This window comes from Macaca fascicularis, chromosome 14 (assembly GCF_037993035.2).
Source record: "Macaca fascicularis isolate 582-1 chromosome 14, T2T-MFA8v1.1".
In the NCBI taxonomy this organism is placed as follows: Eukaryota; Metazoa; Chordata; class Mammalia; order Primates; family Cercopithecidae; genus Macaca; species Macaca fascicularis.
The window spans coordinates 100,909,955-100,930,011 of NC_088388.1; the positions used below are offsets into that span (position 1 = coordinate 100,909,955).

At 35.7% G+C, this 20,057-nt stretch overlaps 1 protein-coding gene across 1 annotated transcript; it reads right to left on the reverse strand.

Annotated features, from left to right (window-relative positions):
• Nucleotides 1-995: 995 nt before the first annotated feature.
• ANGPTL5 (angiopoietin like 5) lies at nt 996-18,570 on the reverse strand. Its single transcript, XM_005579440.4, has 8 exons — nt 18,419-18,570; nt 17,727-17,871; nt 16,365-16,468; nt 15,434-15,527; nt 13,242-13,342; nt 11,077-11,197; nt 5,209-5,394; nt 996-1,933 (listed from the first exon to the last, which is right to left on the reverse strand). The coding sequence occupies exons 1-8, from the start codon at nt 18,512-18,514 to the stop codon at nt 1,614-1,616; spliced, it is 1,167 nt and encodes a 388-aa protein (XP_005579497.3). The 5' UTR covers nt 18,515-18,570; the 3' UTR covers nt 996-1,613.
• Between the last annotated feature and the right edge of the window lie 1,487 nt (nt 18,571-20,057).

The following is a 20,057-nucleotide window of genomic DNA, read 5'->3' on the forward strand; positions in this document are numbered from 1 at the left end:
TAGTCAATTACAACTCAAATGTATCTTCCCACTCCAAAGCCCCCAAAATTAAAATTTCTCACTGCTCCCTGGGTCCATCTTTTCCTTTAATATTCCATTGATTCCCATTCTGCTTTCATCCTCAATTTTTCCATCATTTCCATAGCCTTTAGATGGCATAAAAATGTGAAGCCCCTATCTCTTGCAGTACCATAAGGGAGAGTGCCTCAGTCCCAGCTCAGCAGAGATTTCAAGGCCCAGATCTGAAACAACAGATTGGCTTGCTAAGTAACAAAATTATTGCCTTGATTTGCAGGGGAATTTGCCTTGTGGTGCTCATATCATTACAGATGTAAAAGTCAGCTCTGTGCTTCTCCAGTCTGGCAGGCATCTTACTCCACTGCCAAGACACAACCTCAGCTGTGCCTCTGTGATATGCATTGGAGACCATGGGAATCCATGTGCACCCTCCTGCAATCTTATCTCATGTAATCCTGTTCATGATTTATTCACCACTTTCAGAGGATATCAAAGTGAAAGCACTTTAATTGATGACCTTATTATCATTTTTGTCCATCCCTGAACCCAAATCAGATTCTGTGTTCTATTCTGGGCTTAGCTATGTCACCCTGACATCTATATCCTCAAACCTACTTTTAATTCAATCCTCTTCCCACTTAATTTTTCAGCCACTTTTCCCCTCCCTTGAGTATTATGTAACCCTAACTCTGGACAAAGTACTTCCTATTAAAAACTAATTCTTGATCATTTCCCTTGTCTCTCTTATCAGTAACTGATACTTGCCCCTGCATATTCCCTGCTGTCCTCCCCTATGGAATCCTTACCATCCAGTTCCCTCCACCTTAGTAGAAAAAGTAGAGAGGACCAGCTTATTCCTAGAGTATATCTGGAATTGATTCATCACTGTTTTATCCACCATCCTTCACATAAAGTTCATACCATTCCTGCTGGTTTAAAAAGAGTTCAGATAAAGACATATTTTAGAATGCAACTGATCAGGATATAAAAGTACAGTATATTTATTACAAACATTAACAAAATAATTAACTATGATTAGATATGAAAACAAGAAAAATTATTTGGGCAGCAAACTCTTACTACTTTTAAAATGGTATGGCATCACCTAGAAATAGTAAAGTTTTAAAATCATGTGTAGTTTATATATTAATCTGCATAAAAGTTACTTATTGTAACTGTCTTCAGTAGAAATTATCTGTAGATTATATAATCATATAAAGTAAATATAAAAATAAGTAAAATACTCTCTTCAATTTTCCTAACAACATATTATGGTTTAGAAATGCTTCAAAGAAAAGGCAAAATCCTTTAAAAGCACTCTAAATTTTAGGAAGACAAGTTGTAATTCACTTGAAACAAATTTCATTGTATATTGTTAACATAGTCAGAAGTAAAAAAATACAATGAGGCATGTTTTCTTTTACAGAATACTACAAAATTGAAGTTTTCTAATTAAACTCATAATATCTAAATGCTATCTACAGTTAAATTTTGCCTAATATGTTTGAAAGACTAAGTAAAAAGATAAACTTTTAAAAATCTTTAATATATTATCACAAATCACTGTAGAACTTGCATTACAATGTTAAATGAGATTATTTAAAATATGGATTGTACATTCTTCTAATTTTCATTGAAACAGATTTAATCTTGACAGGTGAGTTGTTTTTGGTCCATGTGCCCCACTGAATTCCAGTTGCAAGCAATTTTCCAGGGAAGTGATGAATGCCATTTAGATTTGCTAGACCGCACTGGTTAAACCACCAGCCGGTCTTGTTATGGAGGTGACTGCAGCTCTTCACAGACTGACCATTGAGCAGGCATTCAGGGCGACACCCATCATTATCAACATCTGATGTGCTAAAAGGCATTGCATTTTGATTATCTTCTTTTTTGAGGCCTCGGAATGCATCACCTGGGAAAAAAAAATTTAATGATTGAATTTAAAGGAAATTTCTATTATTTTAATTAATCATTACCAGCATATTAGGCAAGAGCATCATATCTGGAAATAAGGTTTAAATGATTTTTCTACTGTTTATCATGTTAAAATTCTCCTACTCAAAGATTCAACATGCCACAATCTGGTGATGAGTTCCTCAACATGACAGGCATCTTTAAATGAATATTTCATATACAAGTCACAGTCCAAAATGGAAGTTTTGCTGTGTAGACAAAACCAGATATTTAGGCCAAAAATTACAGCATACAGAGCTGTCATAATTTGGACAGACCAATATGATAATTGATAATTTAGGAAAAGAAAATAATTTACACAGGGTAGGTTTTCATACCACTACCATTGACATCACTTTAGCTAGAGAAACTTTTACCTTTAAGAAATGTAGATTTACAATTTAAAAAGTTGGGGGGTTTTCTGGGTTTCTTTTCTGTATATTATACAGAATACCAAATGCCCTCAAGAAAAATTCAGGTGTACTTTTGAGGTGTACCTTTTCTTCATGGCTCTTCACATGATTTATGGACCAATTGAATAGTAGTTAAGACAAAACCATTTTTAAAGGGCTTCTACTGAACATTGTTTTATTTTGTTTTGTTTTGTTTTTGAGACAGAGTTTTGCTCTTGTCCCCCAGTCTGGAGTGCAATTGCATGATCTTGGCTCACTGCAACCTTCACCTCCCGGGTTCAAGCGATTCTCCTGCCTCAGCCTACAGTGTAGCTGGGATTATAGGCACAAGCCACCACACCCAGCTAATTTTTTGTGTTTTTAGTAGAGACAGGGTTTCACCATGTTGGCCAGGTTGGTCTTGAACTCCTTTCCTCAAGTGATCCACCCGCCTCGGCCTCCCAAAGTGCTAGGATTACAGGTGCGAGCCACTGCTTCCGGCCTGAACATTGTGTGTATGGCATCTCTCGTATTTACAATATCCCTTCAATGATTAAGTATCCTGTCCAAGATGACCCAGTTAACTCAGTGGTAGAAGCAGGAGTCATATTTTGTTTCATAAAATTCCATAAAGTTAAAGATTCTAAGTAAACCCATAATACCTACATTTCACCTATATGTAAACTTTGGTTAATGTTTGAAACACTAATTAAAAAAGAAGTCATATAAAATCTGTGGAGAAACCAAGCTCTATGTTTGTTTCATTATTTCTGAATGTTTGGCATCTCTTGAGATAAATCTTTTGAAAGAGCCTGGAGAACTTCATTAGCAGTGCTGGTGATTCTGCTGATTATTAAAGTCTCTGACTCTGCACTTCATGGGAAACAAAACACACATATTGTAGGTATTTTCAGAGACGATATAATCTTCAACACCCACACAGTGTAATACCTTTCCAAATCCAGTGAGAGACAACACCCATGGAGCATTGCCTAAACAATGTGATCATTCCACGGATACTCTCCCTAGATAAAGTCCGACCACCAGAAGGACCATACAGCACATAAGCTCAATAGATTTTATTTAATTCATTTAAAATATATATGCATAAGTATATTTCCTTAAAAATAGCCTATTAAAATATACCCATCATGTTTTCTGCGAGAGTATGGTTGGAGAACATAACGCTTTTGTTTTCTGTAAGAATCTAGATAAATTTATCTCAAGTCTTATAATCAGGAATAGTTGTGATTCTCATGGAACAAGTCTACTGCTCAAATATTCAAATTCATATTTCTGTTTTTGCTCCAAGCTCAAAGCCAAATTTGTTATCTGCCTCTACCACACACCTGATTACATTTAACCCACTGGTTGTATCTGTATTTCTATCATTACATCCTGCTGACACCTTTTTCTTTTATTCTTCTGATTCCATTATGTGATCGACAGTTGAAAGTTACTTAACAACCTTGTTGGGAAAATGTAGAGTACATTATGGCAAAGTTTGAGAGTTTTGTAAGGAAAATACTTTTGTCATTATCAATGTTATCCTTTAATTAGATCCTAGTCATCTTTCAGAGAACCCCCACATAAACTTTTCCTAATGTAATATATTCCATCTTTAGATAGTTCTTTACACTTTTAGAGAGGAAGCATTGAAAATCATATATTGTAACTTTTTAAACTTTTCCCTATAGATCATGATTTGAATGTCGGACTTTCACCTAACATCCCAGTGTAAATCCCTCAGGTATCATAGATTCCAACCACGTCAGACAACTCTCTGTGTCCTATAATTTTCCTCCCTCTATGCCTTAACTCAAACTGCTCTGCTTATCAGCCTTCATTTGCCAAAAGCCTATCCATTCTTCCAAGACTAGATCAGTGGTTCTCAACGGCAAGTACGCCAACATATCCATCTGGCTTAAAATAACTGAATCAGATTCTACAGGAATATGTACTTTTAAAAAGCTTCCCAGGTTGAATCTAACATTAAAAGCTCGTTGAAAATTGCTTTTCCATGAATATTTTTTGGGTGCAATCAACTGGAATAATTCTCACCCTCTTTCTGACCCCAAAAGTCCTATCAGTATTCTATATTTCCAGGGTTACTTATCTTCTCCTTTATACTGGGATCAGTTAAAGAGCTGGGGACATATATCATTCATTTTTTGATTTCTAACACTAAATATACATAATGAACAAGCACCACAAACAGCAACAAGGGAGTTGAATTTAGTACTTTTTAATTCAAATGCCTTTAAATTGTCAGCATTAAAATGCAAGTTTAACATCAAGTATTTTGAAGTTCTAACAAATTAAATTTATTTGGAAATGAGCAGATGCATCAAAGTATAATGAAAAGAACACTAAACTAGTTTTTCTGTCAGCCTGGATTCTTGCCTTGGCTCAGGTGACATGATCTGGGAATCTTGGGCAAGTCACTTTATCACTCAGGTTTTTTCACCTGTAAAGTGAGAAGACTAGAGATCGTCTTTAACAGTCTGTCACTTGTAAATGTCAGCCTCTCTGAACATGAAAATGAAAATACCTTCACAGCCTCCTCCACAGGCCCTCTATCCAAAGAATTAACTGAAATTACATAAGGCAAATTGTTTTAGAGACTATAAAGCACTTCAGAAGCATGAGGTGGTACAATGATCATAAGGTGGTACAATGATCATAACCAAGTTTCAAAACTCAAGACTTGGCCAGCTTTCTTATTCCTAATCTATTCTGTTATCAGTTAGGTGTAAAACAAATGCATTATTTTTATCTTTGCTTAATAATGAGTCAGTTATAATTTAGATTTGGATACTTTTAGGAATAAAAAAAAACTTACCAGCATTTCCTGAATACCGTCCTAAGTGCATTTTAAAAAATCTTGTTTCATCCTCTAGCCAAAAATTATCATATGATGCATAAGCAAGTGTGTCATCTTCAGATTCCAAAGACACATACAGCATAAAACTGGTATTTTTCTGATTTACTATATAAAAAATCTTTTTTAGTCCTAGCCAAAATTCTCCTGTAAAAAAAAATGCTTTGTTTTAATATATTTTAATACAAATTAGAATAATGCTTTATTCTTGAATGTTTGGTCTTGTTTAGCATTTCAAAAATTCTGAGATGGCTCACATAAGTAATTACAGGCACTGGATGGCCTAGCTCAAATTATCAGTGCTTACCTACTTTATAAAACAAACAAAATGCCTACTTCTACTTCACCAGACTTGAGAAAATCAGACCCTTTTTCTATCTCTCAACTTAAGTAAAATTTGGGGAGAGGAAACAATAATGATCTCCCCAAATTTTATCTCCCAAAATTAACTTAGTCTTCATTTAAAGACTAAAATAAAAAGTCAACTTTTACCTTAAGGCATTTCAACATAAAACCAATTGAAATATTATGGCAGGTAACACAATGTTATTAACCAGTAAATGTAGAAGGTTTAACCTCCAAATCAGCAGCTCCTAAAGAAACATTTCCTAAAAACGCTCAGTCGAAATTATTTTTTGCTGCCTTGTAATACTTTCTTAACAGACACTTCTTTGTTACAATGCATCTAGTTAATTTCCTATGCCTTGAACATCATGTAATAACATTGGAATATCCCCGGGTTTAGGATCAATATTTCCAAGACGATTCTAGATTCAGGATGAAATATAAACTCCCCAGCTCAGACTGCATACTTCTTGCATACATATCCTAGCCAATGGCTTTCTACCTCTGCCTACCCACGTGGCATAGCCCAAATGTGGATACCTCTACTCTGAGATATATGCCTCTACTTGAATCATAAAATTATTAAAGAAAATAAGGGTCCAGTCAAAACAAACTTCAGAGCCGGAGGATGATGTGACAGCATTCAAACTCTTAAAATTATAGCTAAGATATTAAGTCTTTCTTCAGAGCTCACGGGCATGGACATTTTAGCAACACACTTACAAATGAAAAGTAAGGAGAGAAATTGCGCCCAATAAGATAGCTCCATAGGGGTCCACTGAGTCTCACACAGTGTATAACACTTCAGTTTAAGTGCCCCTGCCATCTTTTCCCAGTAGCCCACCCTCAAATTTAAGACTTAAAAATGCATTTTCTGTAATCCCAAATTAATTAATTTATTTATTTTTGTTTCCTTTTTTTTTTTGAGAGAGTCTCACTTTGTCACCCAGGCTAGGGTGCAGTAGTGCAATCTGGGCTCACTGCAACTTCCACCTCCCCCCAGTTCAACAGATTCTCATGCCTCAGCATCCCAAGTAGCTGGGATTACAGAGGTGTGCACCACCACCCCCAGCTAATTCTTGTATTTATTTTTTATTATACTTAAGTTCTGGGATACATGTGCAGAATGTGCATGTTTGTTACATAGATAGACTTGTGTTATGGTGATTTGCTGCACCCCTGAACTCATCATCTACATTAGGTATTTCTCACAATGCTATCCCTCCTCTAGCCCCCTACCGCCCAACAGGCCCCGGTGTGTGATGTTCCCCTCCCTGTGTCCATGTGTTCTCATTGTTCAACTCCCACTTATGAGTGAGAACATGTGTTTTGTTTTCTGTTCCTGTGTTAGTTTGCTGAGAATGATGGTTTCCAGCTTCATCCATGTCCCTGCAAAGGACATGAATTCATTCTTTTTATGGCTGTATAGTGTTCCATGGTGTATATATGTGCCACATTTTCCTTATCCATTTTATCATTGAAGGGCATTTGAGTTGGTGCCAAGCCTTTGCTGTTGTGAATGGTGCTGCAATACACATATGTGTGCATGTGTCTTTACAGTAGATTTATAATTCTTTGGGTATATACCCAGTAATGGGATTGCTAGGTCAAACGGTATTTCTAGTTCTAGATCCTTGAGGAATCCCCACACTGTCTCCAACAATGGTTGAACTAATTTACACTACCATCAACAGTGTAAAAGCATTCCTATTTCTCCATATCCTCTCCAGCATCTGTTGTTTCCTGACTTTTTACTTATCACCATTCTAACTGGCATGAGATGGTATCTGATTGTGTTTTTGATTTGCATTTCTCTAATGACCAGTGATGACAAGCTTTTCTTCGTATGTGGTTGGCCGTTTAAATGTTGTCTTTTGAAAAGTGTCTGTTCATATTCTTTGCCCACTTTTTGACGGGGTTATTTGTTTTTCCCTTGTAAATTTGTTTAAGTTATTTGTAGATTCTGGATATTAGCCCTTTGCCAGAAGCTTAGATTGCAAAAATTTTCTCCCATTCTGTAGGTTGCCTATTCACTTTGATGATAATTTCTTTTGCTGTCCAGCAGCTCTTTAGTTTAATTAGATCCTATTTGTCATTTTTGGCTTTTGTTGAAATTGCTTTTGGTGTTTCAGTCATGAAGTCTTTGCCCATGCCTATGTCATGAATGGTATTGCCTGGGTTTTCTTCTAGGGTTTTTATGATTTTAAGTCTTACATTTAAATCTTTAATGCATCTTGAATTAATTTTTGCATAAGGTAAAAGGAAGGGGTCCAGTTTCAGTTTTCTGCATATGGCTAGCCAGTTTTCCCAGCACCATTTATTAAATAGGGAATCCTTTCCCCATTGCTTGTTTTTGTAAGTTTTGTCAAAGACCAGATGGTTGTAGATTTGTGGTGTTATTTCTGAGGCCTCTGTTCTATTCCATTGGTCTATATATCTGTTTTGGTTCCAGTACCAAGCTGCTTTGGTTACTGTAGCCTTGTAGTATAGTTTGAAGTCAGGTAGCATGATGTCTCCAGCTTTGTTCTTTTTGCTTAGGATTGTCTTGGCTATACAGGCTCCTTTTTGTTCCATATGAAATTTAAAGTAGTTTTTTCTAACTATGTGAAGAAAGTCAATGGTAGCTTGATGGGAAGAGCATCGAATCTATAAATTACTTTGGGCAGGCCAGGTACAGTGGCTCACGTCTGTAATCCCAGCACTTTGGGAGGCTGAGGTGGGTGGATCACTTGAGGTCAGAAGTTCAAGACCAGCCTGATCAACATGGTGAAATCCTGTCTCTATTAAATATACAAAAATTAGCCAGGTGTGGTGGCAGGCACCTGTAATCCCAGCTACTCAGGAGCCTGAGGCAGGAGAATCTCTTGAATCCAGGAGGCAGAGGTTGCAGTGAGCCGAGATCACACCATTGCGCTCCAGCCTGGGCAACAAGAGTGAAACTTCGTCTCAAAAAAAAATTACTCTGGGCAGTATGGCCATTTTCATGATATTGATTCCTCCTATCCATGAGCATGGCTTATTTTTCCATTTGTCTGTGTCCTCTCTTATTTCCTTGAGCAGTGGTTTGTAGTTCTTTTTTTCTTTTTTTTTTTTTTTTTTTTTTTGGAGACGGAGTCTCGCTCTGTCGCCCAGGCTGGAGTGCAGTGGCCGGATCTCAGCTCACTGCAAGCTCCGCCTCCCTGGTTCACGCCATTCTCCTGCCTCAGCCTCCCGAGTAGCTGGGACTACAGGCGCCCGCCACCTCACCCGGCTAGTTTTTTGTATTTTTTAGTAGAGACGGGGTTTCACTGTGTTAGCCAGGATGGTCTCGATCTCCTGACCTCGTGATCCGCCCGTCTCGGCCTCCCAAAGTGCTGGGATTACAGGCTTGAGCCACCGCGCCCGGCCTGGTTTGTAGTTCTTGAAGAGGTCCTTCACATCCCTTGTAAGTTGGATTCCTAGGTATTGTATTCTCTTTGTAGCAATTGTGAATGGGAGTTCACTCATGATTTGGCTCTCTGTTTGTCTATTATTGGTGTATAGGAATGCTTGTGATTTTTGCACATTGATGTTGTATCCTGAGACTTTGCTGAAGTTACTTATCAGTTTAAGGAGCTTTGGGACTGAGACGATGGGGTTTTCAAAATATACAATCATGTCATCTGCAAACAGAGACAATTTGACTTCCTCTTTTCCTAATTGAATATCCTTTATTTCTTTCTCCTGCCTGATTGCCCTGGCCAGAACTTCCAATATTATGTTGAATAGGAGTGGTGAGAGGGCATCCTTGTCTTATGCTGGTTTCCAAAGGGAATGCTTCCAGCTTTTGCCCATTCAATATGATACTGGCTGTGGATTTGTCACAAATAGCTCTTATTATTTTGAGTTACATTCTATCAATACCTATTTTATTGAGAGTTTTTAACATGAAGGGGTGTTGAATTTTATCAAAGGGCTTTTCTGCATTTATTGAGATAATCATGTGGTTGTTGTCATCGATTCTGTTTATATGGTGGATTATGTTTATTGATTTGCATGTGTTGAACCAGCCTTGCATCCCAGGGATGAAGCCCACTTGATCATGGTGGATAAGCTTTTTAATGTGCTGCTGGATTCAGTTTGCCAGTATTTTATTTAGGATTTTCACATCGATGTTCATCAGGGACATTGGCCTGAAATTTTCTTTTTTTGTTGTGTCTCTGCCAGGTTTTGGTGTCAGGATGATGCTGACCTCATAAAAACAGTTAGGGAGGATTCCCTCTTTTACTATTGCTTGGAACAGTTTCAGAAAGAATGGCACCAGCTCTTATTTGTACCTCTGGTAAAATTTGGCTGTGAATCCGTCTTTTGCAATTTTATAGAGACATGGTTTCAACATGTTGGCCAGCCTGGTTTTGAACTCCTGGCCTCAAGCAATCCACCTGTCTCGGCCTCCCAAAGTGCTGGGGCTACAGGCATGAGCCACCAGGCCCAGCCCCAAATTTGTTTTCAAAATACACCAGTACAAAGCTGTCTCCGTTTGCATGCACTATACCTGCCTGAAGACCTGGTCAGTCAAAACTCATATTCTTTCCCCATAGAAATAAACTTGAAGTAAGGAAGATGGCAATTCAAAGCCTGTATATGGATCTATAACTACCTAATTCAAGAAGAAGCATCAGCGGAAAAATCAGAAGTAATGCTGCGGAAATGCAAGCATATTCACTATACTCCATAGCATGGCAGTTACCTGGGTATAAGCCAAATGGCTTCTAAAATCACTGGCATTCAGTAGCATTTTTAGCACTAGGACTAACACCATTACTTACCAAATCCTTGGATGACATTATTATGAGAGATTAAAGATTTCAAATTATAAAAACAGTAACTGTTAAAATAGCAGAAAAATTAGCAAACTCACTGGCAGAAGTTCCAACTAATGTAAAATTCTGCAAAGTTCAGAAATATTGGTGTTTCTGTTTACCAGCAAAAGTGATGCTGCCATGTGGCAATAATGTAAACAGATTTTTACATTCACCTGGGGTTATAATTTTCAAATTTTGAACATAAAGATGTTTACTGACATTTTAATAATATGATCAGTTTAAATAATTTGAATTTGCACAGACACCTCAATTGGCCATTTCACTGGCTTGTATCGATACTACACACATCTCAAGAATTTTAAGATCTAGGACAATGCTGCCATTCAGTTTTTCGTTCTGCAAACAGTTGGTGAGCACCTGCCAGAATCTGCTGGGTACACAGTAGGCACTTAATACATATCCAATCTAGAATTTTCACTCAAATCACATTTCACCAGATATCTACAAATAAAAATTTCCAGATCTCAACTGAAGACCTACTTATTTTAAATAATCTGGCATATGAAAAGAGGGTGATTTAACTCATATTTTGATATTTGCAAGCATTTGCTATTTTTACTGAAGATCTGACCAATAGAGATTCTATAGATATAATACCAAAAAGAGTAAAAAATGTAGAGTAGAAATACAAAAAATTAACCTAAAAGGTCTCCAAATCCATCCAGATAATCACACCACAACCTTTGGAAATCAATTATCCCATCAATCCTTTTCTGTATCACAGTCCATCCACCTCCTCTGTAATCCATGTCACACATTACCTAAAACAAGCACAGGGAAGCACAAAATAATACACTATTATTTTCATTATTTGATAATATAACACTCACGCTTCATCCTTAGGCCTAGAAAAAGAGACGATACTGCCACTGAGTTTTCAATGCAATCATATGCCATTAATTCATTCAGATTTTTTTATATCTCTAGAAATAATGCTGTTTATTATAAAACAAACCTGTAATTAACCTAAATAATTTTGTTTATTATAAAACAAATTTGTAATTAACTTAATCACGGTCCCCATAACAATCATTTTTTAAAATATGTATTTGCAGCATTTTTTTCTTTCTTTTTTTTTTACTTTTTTGAGACGGAGTCTCCTTCTGTCACCCAGGCTGGAGAGGAGTGGCGCGATCCGGCTCACTGCAAGCTCCGCCTCCCTGGTTCACGCAATTCTCCTGCCTCAGCCTCCTAAGTAGCTGGGACTACAGGCGCCCGCCAGCACACTGGGCTAATTTTTTGTATTTTTTAGTAGAAACGGGGTTTCAACTGTGTTAGCTGGGATGGTCCCGATCTCTTGACCTCGTGATTCGCCCGCCTCGGCCTCCTAGAGTGCTGAGATTACAGGCGTGAGCCACCGCGACTGGCCGTATTTGCAGCAGCATTTTAAGGTTATGCTGTTATTACTCAACTTTACAAATATTCTTCAGTTTGTATAACAGTATTGCTCTGATGTGGCAGAGCAATGTATTTCTCTATAAACTTTTGAATTAAAACACTGGGGTGTGTGTGTGTGTGTGTGTGTGTGTGAGAAATGTGTTCACGTGCTTGTCTTTGCTCTTTTCTCCCACAAGCCTGGAAGGCCTGTGTTCAGACTGCCATTTTCAGAGAAAGGCATGATCTGTGCCCACTCAGCAGGTGCTCATACACACATCTGTTGATGCTGTGTAAAAGCTCCTAAAAGAACCTCTGTAGGGGACGCATAGAAGCAATCTAGGGAAGAAATCAGAGCAAAATTCTCCCTCAGAAACTTCCCGCATAGAGACAGAGAAAAGGCAGTGTGGGGGAAGTTAAGGAACCAGCACTTTCCCACAGAAGAGGTGATTATGCATCCCACTCTTCACAAAATTAGAAGCCTTCCTTTTCCACGTCTGTTCAGATCTAGTTTTGAATCTGTAGGTGAAGTCACTTAGGTAATTTTAAAATTATTTCCCACCTAATTTCCAATTTTTTGACATCTTGTCAATAGATTTCAAATAAAATAATGGTAGTAACTCTAAGAAGAGAAACCAGTAGTACCTACTTAGAAAAAAAGTGACTTTATTATCCAATAAAGGTTATCAATAAGGTATAAGTATCATAAACTGTCTTCTGCACAAAGAGGTGCCCAGGAAAAAATATATATAATATATATAATTGTATATGTGTGTGTGTGTATATATATATATATATATACACACACAAATATATTCCATCAATATGCATAGTCTCTGGTAGAAATTTCTACTAGATATCCTTGCAGAGAACTACCAAGAATAGACATAAGAGTAATTTATCAATTTCAGAATGAATCAGCTTTTCAGTCTGCCTTGCACTCCACTGAAAGGTTTTTTAATTTTTAATTTCTCATACAATCACATAAAATCATCTATCATCAAAAGAAATTATAAACATATACAGGAAGAGAAGTCAAAAGTATTTTTAGTAAGCTCCAAGGCAAAGCACACCATTATTTTCCAATATCCACAGGCTAATTAAAGCAAGCAAGTATTATATTGCATAGTTCTGCCTGCTATAGTTCTGCCTATTATGAGGATAATATAAGCTTTCACATCAGATGGATTTACTTTAAAGAGTATAACCATGGAAACTCAAATAGAAAAGTGAAAGACAGACTCTAGCTCTTTTATTAATTCATGTTTTGGGCATTAGAATTCTAAAATACCAAAATTTTGAAACTAGAACTTTACCTAATTTATTTAAAATTTTTCAAGGAAAAATTAAATATTAAAACAATTTAAATTTTAACATAAATTAAATTGGTTGGATGTTTATCTTAGCCCACGTAATATGGGAAAACTTTACCTCAAATGGGTAGCTAGATCCTTCTGGGTGAATTATGTATAAACCGCTCGGTGTTTTGGTGACAGAACCAATGGTATCCTTAATATCAGTGCAATCTAAACCTAGAAAAGCAAAATTATTTAATTGGGATATTTTCAAGTGTACATTTAAGGCAATCATTTTACTATAGAGAATTGATAGTGCTATTATTATCATAATTTTCATTAATAATATTATTTTAACTCCTGCAAAATGAAAAATGGTCACAATTTTAGAAATAAGAAGAAAATATAAAGGATTAAAGAATTTATGCTGCAAGAAGCCTTCACTTATAATATCACTGTTAGTGATTTGTTTCCTATACTGTTTAAAAGTTTCATTTGGGATCAACACTTATTAAACATATTTTATAATTACACATTCTCTTTCCCAATAAATAATGCCCTTTCAGAAATTTAAGTTTATCTTAGAGGATGTAATGTTTAAAGGAAGTCTACATAAACAGGGAGGAGAACACCGAAACGAATAAGCAAATTAACCACTATAGACACATCTTTCAGTATTCTATTCCCAACTTCAGAGACTGAGGTGTTTGGGACCACTAATACCAGTAGCCAAAGGAAGAAAGGGGAAATCACTTTCTTAACCAAGAAATTATGCCTGATGTTAGAGCCTACTCTGTTTACAACAGTTAGAATTATAGCCCCCCATAATCACTTTCTCCAGAGCACTCATCTCTAAGGGATTGTAAACATGTGTATGTGGATATGGATATTACATTTTCTGGAAGATATTCTACTCTGTAGCATCTTTTATAAATGAAACAAATTCAACCCTTAGAGTGTCCATTATCCAAATGCCCGTCTTAACATCCTAGTTCTACCCCTAACACTTTACTTCATTGTGTTATCCTAACCATTTATATAGTAAGGTATTACACAAAGCCCTTACCATAGTGCCCAGCACATCCAAATAATGAAGAAAATGCCATCTACAAAAAAGTTAGCTATAAAAAGTCATTTGCTTTCCCCTTCATCTCTAGGAGACATAGATTTGTTGTTGCCTGTGTCCTTAATTGTTAAGAGATATTCTTATAATGACTCTATGCTCAGAGACATGATAGAAGTTCATGCTGAAGGACTGATCTGGGTTGGAGTATCTGCTTTATCATTACCTTTCAAATTAATGTGAACAGATTATTTCGATTTTTCTGGGCTAGATATTTCTTATCTGATGATGATGATCATAGCAAGCCCTTATATTGCTCTCCCTATGATTTGGGCAATTTTTTTTTTCCTTGTGATAAACATTTGATTCGGGCAATATTTTAAGAGACTTTCCTGTATTTATTCATTTAATCCTCACATCAACTATAAGAGGTAGGTACTATCAGTTTACTGATGAGAAAACATATCAAGAGAGCAGCAGGTCAGAAATTTGAAACCAAGGATTCCGACATCAGAGTCCATGCTCCTGACTACCACACCATACGTGCTTTGGGGCAGTTATGAGATATAATAAAATAATTTTACTAACAAAATAACATGAGAAAGTGCCTGTCTTCCTACCTATCACATAGAAGATTTTCAGGCACTGTTTATTCTCTTCTTTTTCGAAGAAGAACATAAAGATCATGTTCTAGGCACTCAATAATATTTATTTGTTTAAACATTTGGAGATAAATTCATATTTATAAGATTTATAGGGTATTTTTCCTAGAAATCCAAGCCTTTAGGAATTAATATGCTGTATTTTAGTATAAAAAGTGCTAACTTTCAGTTTATTCTTGTCTTCCATTTCTTTTTCCTTTCAAATTTTATACCCCAATTTTAAACATTTCAAACATGTCAGAAACATTTTTTACAGGTGGGAGGAACTTTGAAGCTTTCTTTTCTTCTATCTGAAGATGAATTATTAATAAGATGTAAACCAGGAGCCCAGAACAATGCTACAGAAAACAATGTTATTTTCAACAGCTTCAGGATATCTTTATACAGCCATGGCTTTCACATGGTTGAAAAAGTATCCCATTTTAAGAAAGTACCACATTGTCTGTGGTGAAATTTGCTTAATGGCAGGTATTAACCCTCCAGTCTGTTAGAGAACGGTGAGCTGCAGTTTTTAAACAAAACTTTTAAATGGATCGACCTGTCCAGGAAAATTTTAAGCAATAAAAGACAAACATGTAAAGGCTGAAATACCAAAGTTCTCACCATGTGACTGAACTGGTCTGTGAGGAAAAGGATCCAGTTGTTTTCTAAAAACTTCTGTAGTCAAAAGGAGAACTCTATTCATGAGCTCGTTAACCTAAACACATGCATACACATTTAAGTAAATTTATATTTGAAGAAATTGCCATCTTTAAGCCTCTCCTAAACCCAGCTCTGAAATACATAACAGTGCCCATTTCTCTAGATTGAGTTCTTACCACTTTAACAAACAATAAAGACAAAGCTAAATAGCAATCATTGAATTTCGTAGTATCTACCTCTTTAACATTGATTTTATCTGCCCCTATTTCTGCATTTGGCTGCTCTTGCACATCTGTCTTTCATACCTTGTCCAAACCATTGCTGTAGTTTCTTACCTCCTCCCTTGGCTCTTCCTCAAGTCACTGGCCACACAAGTTGATCAGATTGTGGCATTTCCTTGCTTAAACACTACAGTGGCTCTTTGGTGTGGTACGATTTCGTTCTTGCCTATTCCTATAGTCAGTTTTCCTTAAATACTCAGCCTCACCAGCCACTCCACCCTGCATCAACTCCAGGAAGTTTCCCCAGAATGGAATGTCCTCTTCGCCTTACCCAACCTGTATGATTTTTAAAACATTTATTCATCCTTTATGACTGTTCACAGACTTTCTCCTCTGGGAAACTTTTTTGTATCTGAGAGTTCTCTTTTGTGCCATTCTAACAACCACATTTTTGTCAATACATTTTAATGCTCCACTAGACTGTATACCCCTTGAATAATTCAATTGTTTTACTGCTTTTTGTTTGCTTAAAGTTTACTATGGTGCCTCTAACATAGTAGGCACTAAATAGATGTCTGAACATGAAAGCATTTTAAAAAAAGATGATATCTCCAGCTAATTATACATCAACGTGCACATGCAATAAAAACACAATGCTAAAACATCTATACCTGATTAGACAAATAATCCAAGGAAGTTTGTTGCTCATCCATCATATTCCTTAGTAGTTTTTTGGTACTTCTTGTGTAGGAAACAATAGAATTTTGCAAATTTCCTTAACCATAATAAAAAGTGGCTGTTAAGTATTATATTGTTATAGAAAACAATCACAGTGAAAAATAGTGAATTTTACCTGATTTTGGATGTGTATGTTAACTCAATACTATCTCAATTTATCTTAATACTCAGAATTACATATTTTAGTTAGTATATATTTTGTTTAACTCAGGATTAACCCCAGAAATGATTGTGTCAATACTTATTAATGAAACTATGCTTCCTACTAATATAGATTATCCAGAATAATTAATTTGTTATAATTAAGAGACAGTGTTCTGATTATAAATTCTCACTTTATAAGATGAGATATATAGAGGCAGGAGGTATAGGAGTCATCAATTCTTACTGTTTAAGAAAGTTAATGGTAACAATTTTATACCAGGCAAGTTAATTTTTAAAAGTACATCTTGGTTTTTTAATTTTTCTATTAATACTATATTTATATAATTAAATTGCTAGCACATACATATACATACACATAATAAATCTTAGTCAAAGGTTTTGGTTATTTGGTTTCTGACTAAACATTTACCATGCATTTTCCTTTTAAAAATATTTTTATCTTAGGAGAAAATTTCTTATAGTGAAGTTGTGATAACAGTACAAATAACTTTTTTACTAACGCCTTTGAGACCATGTTGCCATAATGTACCATCTTGCCATTTCAGTGTGTATTTCTTACACCAAAGACATTTCTAATAACACAACCATCAAAATTAGGAAATAAACATTGACTATCTATAGTTCTCAGACCCTATGTGAGTTTTACCCAAGATAGCAATAATGATGCCCCCTATAACAAAAGGGCCACACATTATTACATATGTTATTCTTTAAAAATTTATTTTCCAAGTTTCTTTCCACCAGCAGTAGGATCGCATTAATAAATCTTGATAGTTTTAATTCTGCCTCACTCAGCTTCCTCTCTCTTTTTTATTTTCAGTCTCTCACTTTCTATTAGCTTTTTCCTGAATTTAGCCATCTGTCTTAATAGGCCTAAAGCTGCACTCATTGGTTTGAGAAGCCTGAGACCCTTTTGTTACACACAGAATTAGCTACATAGAAAAAGGATCCATTCATTTACCAAATATTTATTAAGCACCTATCATGGGCCAAACAATAAAGCTTCTAGCCTAGGATGATCAGGATGTGTAGAAAATGACCCAGACAAAAGCTAAAGTATACTTTTCAATGTCTAGCCTAAAAATAATGAATCATATACCCTTATTATTGTGTTTATTTTTAATACTTACTACACATGAAATGTTTTTCTTCTCGTGTAATTTTAGTTTTAACATCACATGATTCCTCACAGTCTTCCTTACAAACAGTATCATTACTTTTACTTTCATCTTTTGCATTAGATACATCTTCTACAATGTTAACTACTGAAGAGTCCTTTATATTAAAAAAATAGAAATAAGAAAAAATACATTAAACATATTATATGACATAATACATAATAAGACTATAGGGAAAAGCTTAGATTTCAGGAAAGACAAGGCTGATCATCAGAGAAAAATATAAGCTATTTAATCCAAACTTCCACAAATAAACCTGATGAGTAAATAAAATCTAATGGACCAATTTCTTAATATCCTAGGTAGTCACTCACAGGATAATATTTGAAATATGAAAGTTTGTGGAACAGCTTTTTTTAAGCAATGTGATTTTTTATTACCTATCAGATATTTCATTGAAAAGTTGTGGGCTAGTTTTTAATCTAGGCCTGAAATGTCTTTAAAATTTTTTCATAAGATATTTGTTGAGTCAATCTTCAGTTTATAGCTTCCTCAGTTTAAAAACAGTAACATTACAGCAATTTTTCAACATTTCTAAATAAATGTTTTAATTGTTCCATAAATTATATTTGGTAGTTATGATTAATCTTTTCAAAATTCTAATCATGCTTTCCTAGCTAATATAATATTGCTAAAATTCTTACCGTAGAATGATGTACACAGTTACCTTGTACAGCTTCTCCACAAATAAAAATACATACATTTACAAATAAGAGTGAGACTTGGAATGGAGACATCATATTTTTCTTGGATAGATGAACACTTCTTCAAATATCAGTCAGCTCTCTGTGGAAAGAACTACAGAGCATAGAGTCTTCAGTTAAAAACCTCTGGAAAGCGTACAACAAAAACAGAAGCCAATACTTACTAGTTTCCATGCCCTGGTTTGAAACAACACCCTTCATATGAAAAACAAAGTAGCCTCTAGAGATCCTGACATTTTAAGTTGTACAATTCCTTTTTTATCACTTCATGTCTGTATTATATATCCAAGTTTTTGCAATATAGGCAACAAATAGATAAATAAATAAATAAATGACAGATGGGGATAAATAAAGCATGAATTTATAAATTCATCTAATTTTTGTGAGTCAGCCTTTTCTTGCCTTGGAAAAAAAAAATGCATTTGATAAGCTATACAGCAATACTTGCAAACTGCTTGCAAAAAAATAGGAAATAGAAATGACTGAGGGAGTGGTAAAAATATTACCTTGAAACTATTTCTATAAAATGCTAAGTAGAAATTTGATCAAGGTGGACATCCAGAGCAGATAATTCAGACTTAAAATACACTTTTAAAATGCCAAATTTCAAGGCCGGGCACAGTGGCTCACGCCTGTAATCCCAGCACTTTGGGAGGCCGAGGCAGGTGGATCATCTGAGGTCAGGAGTTCAAGACCAGCCTGGCCAACATAGTGAAACCCTGTCTCTACTAAAAAATACAAAAATTAGCCGGACGTTGTGGTGGATGCCTGTAATCGCAGCTACTTGGGAGGCTGAGGCAGGGAGAATCGCTTGAACCTGGGAGGCGGAGGTTGCAGTGAGCCAAGATCGCACCATTGCACTCCAGCCTGGGCGAAAGAGCGAGACTCCGTCTCAGAAAAAAACAACAAAAAAAAAATTTCAAGACTGTAATTAATCTGTAATTAGTTGTAATCTAATTACAACTATTTTGTCAAAACTGTAAAAATTCTGAACATCAGAGAAATAATGTTGTTGAAAATGACCACTCTTTGAAGGTTGATAGATCAATGTCTTCAAATTTTCTCTTTCAATGTCTCCTTCCCTTCATTCTACACACATGCCTAAGTCTTCATTATTCTAAAATTAAGAGGCAAAGCAAAACTTTCCTGCACCTTGCTTCTGGTTCAAGATATCATTTTCTCCATCTCTTTTCCTAAACTGAGAACTGTCATAGTTTTTATGGTACTAGTACAATGACTGATACACAAGAGGCACTCAAATACTTTCTGAATGAAGAAACAGCTTAAAATAATTATCTGTTCTCTGACTTTCCTTCCTCACCACCTACTATTTAAACCCAAACAATCTTATCTCTTATTCGTGGCAATCACTTTCTCAGAGTTTCTCCAGTGAGACAGTATGAGATGGTTGGGAGTGCCGGCTCCAAGACCAGATTGCCTAATTTAAAGACTAGTTTCAACCTTCCCTTACCGTGGAATCTTGGACAAAGTTACTAATATTGCCACAGCTCAGTTACCTCCTTTGTATTATGGAAATTGTTGTATGAATTAAAAGATTAATATATGTAACATTGAGGAC

Coding starts and splice junctions, on each gene's coding strand:
- ANGPTL5 (XM_005579440.4), bottom strand. CDS start 18,514: ATGATGTCTCCATTCCAAGTCTCACTCTTATTTGTAAATGTATGTATT. Junction 13,343..15,433: donor CAGACCAGTTCAGTCACATG/GTGAGAACTTTG, acceptor TTGCTTTTCTAG/GTTTAGATTGCACTGATATT. Junction 11,198..13,241: donor GATCTAGCTACCCATTTGAG/GTAAAGTTTTCC, acceptor TGCTTGTTTTAG/GTAATGTGTGACATGGATTA.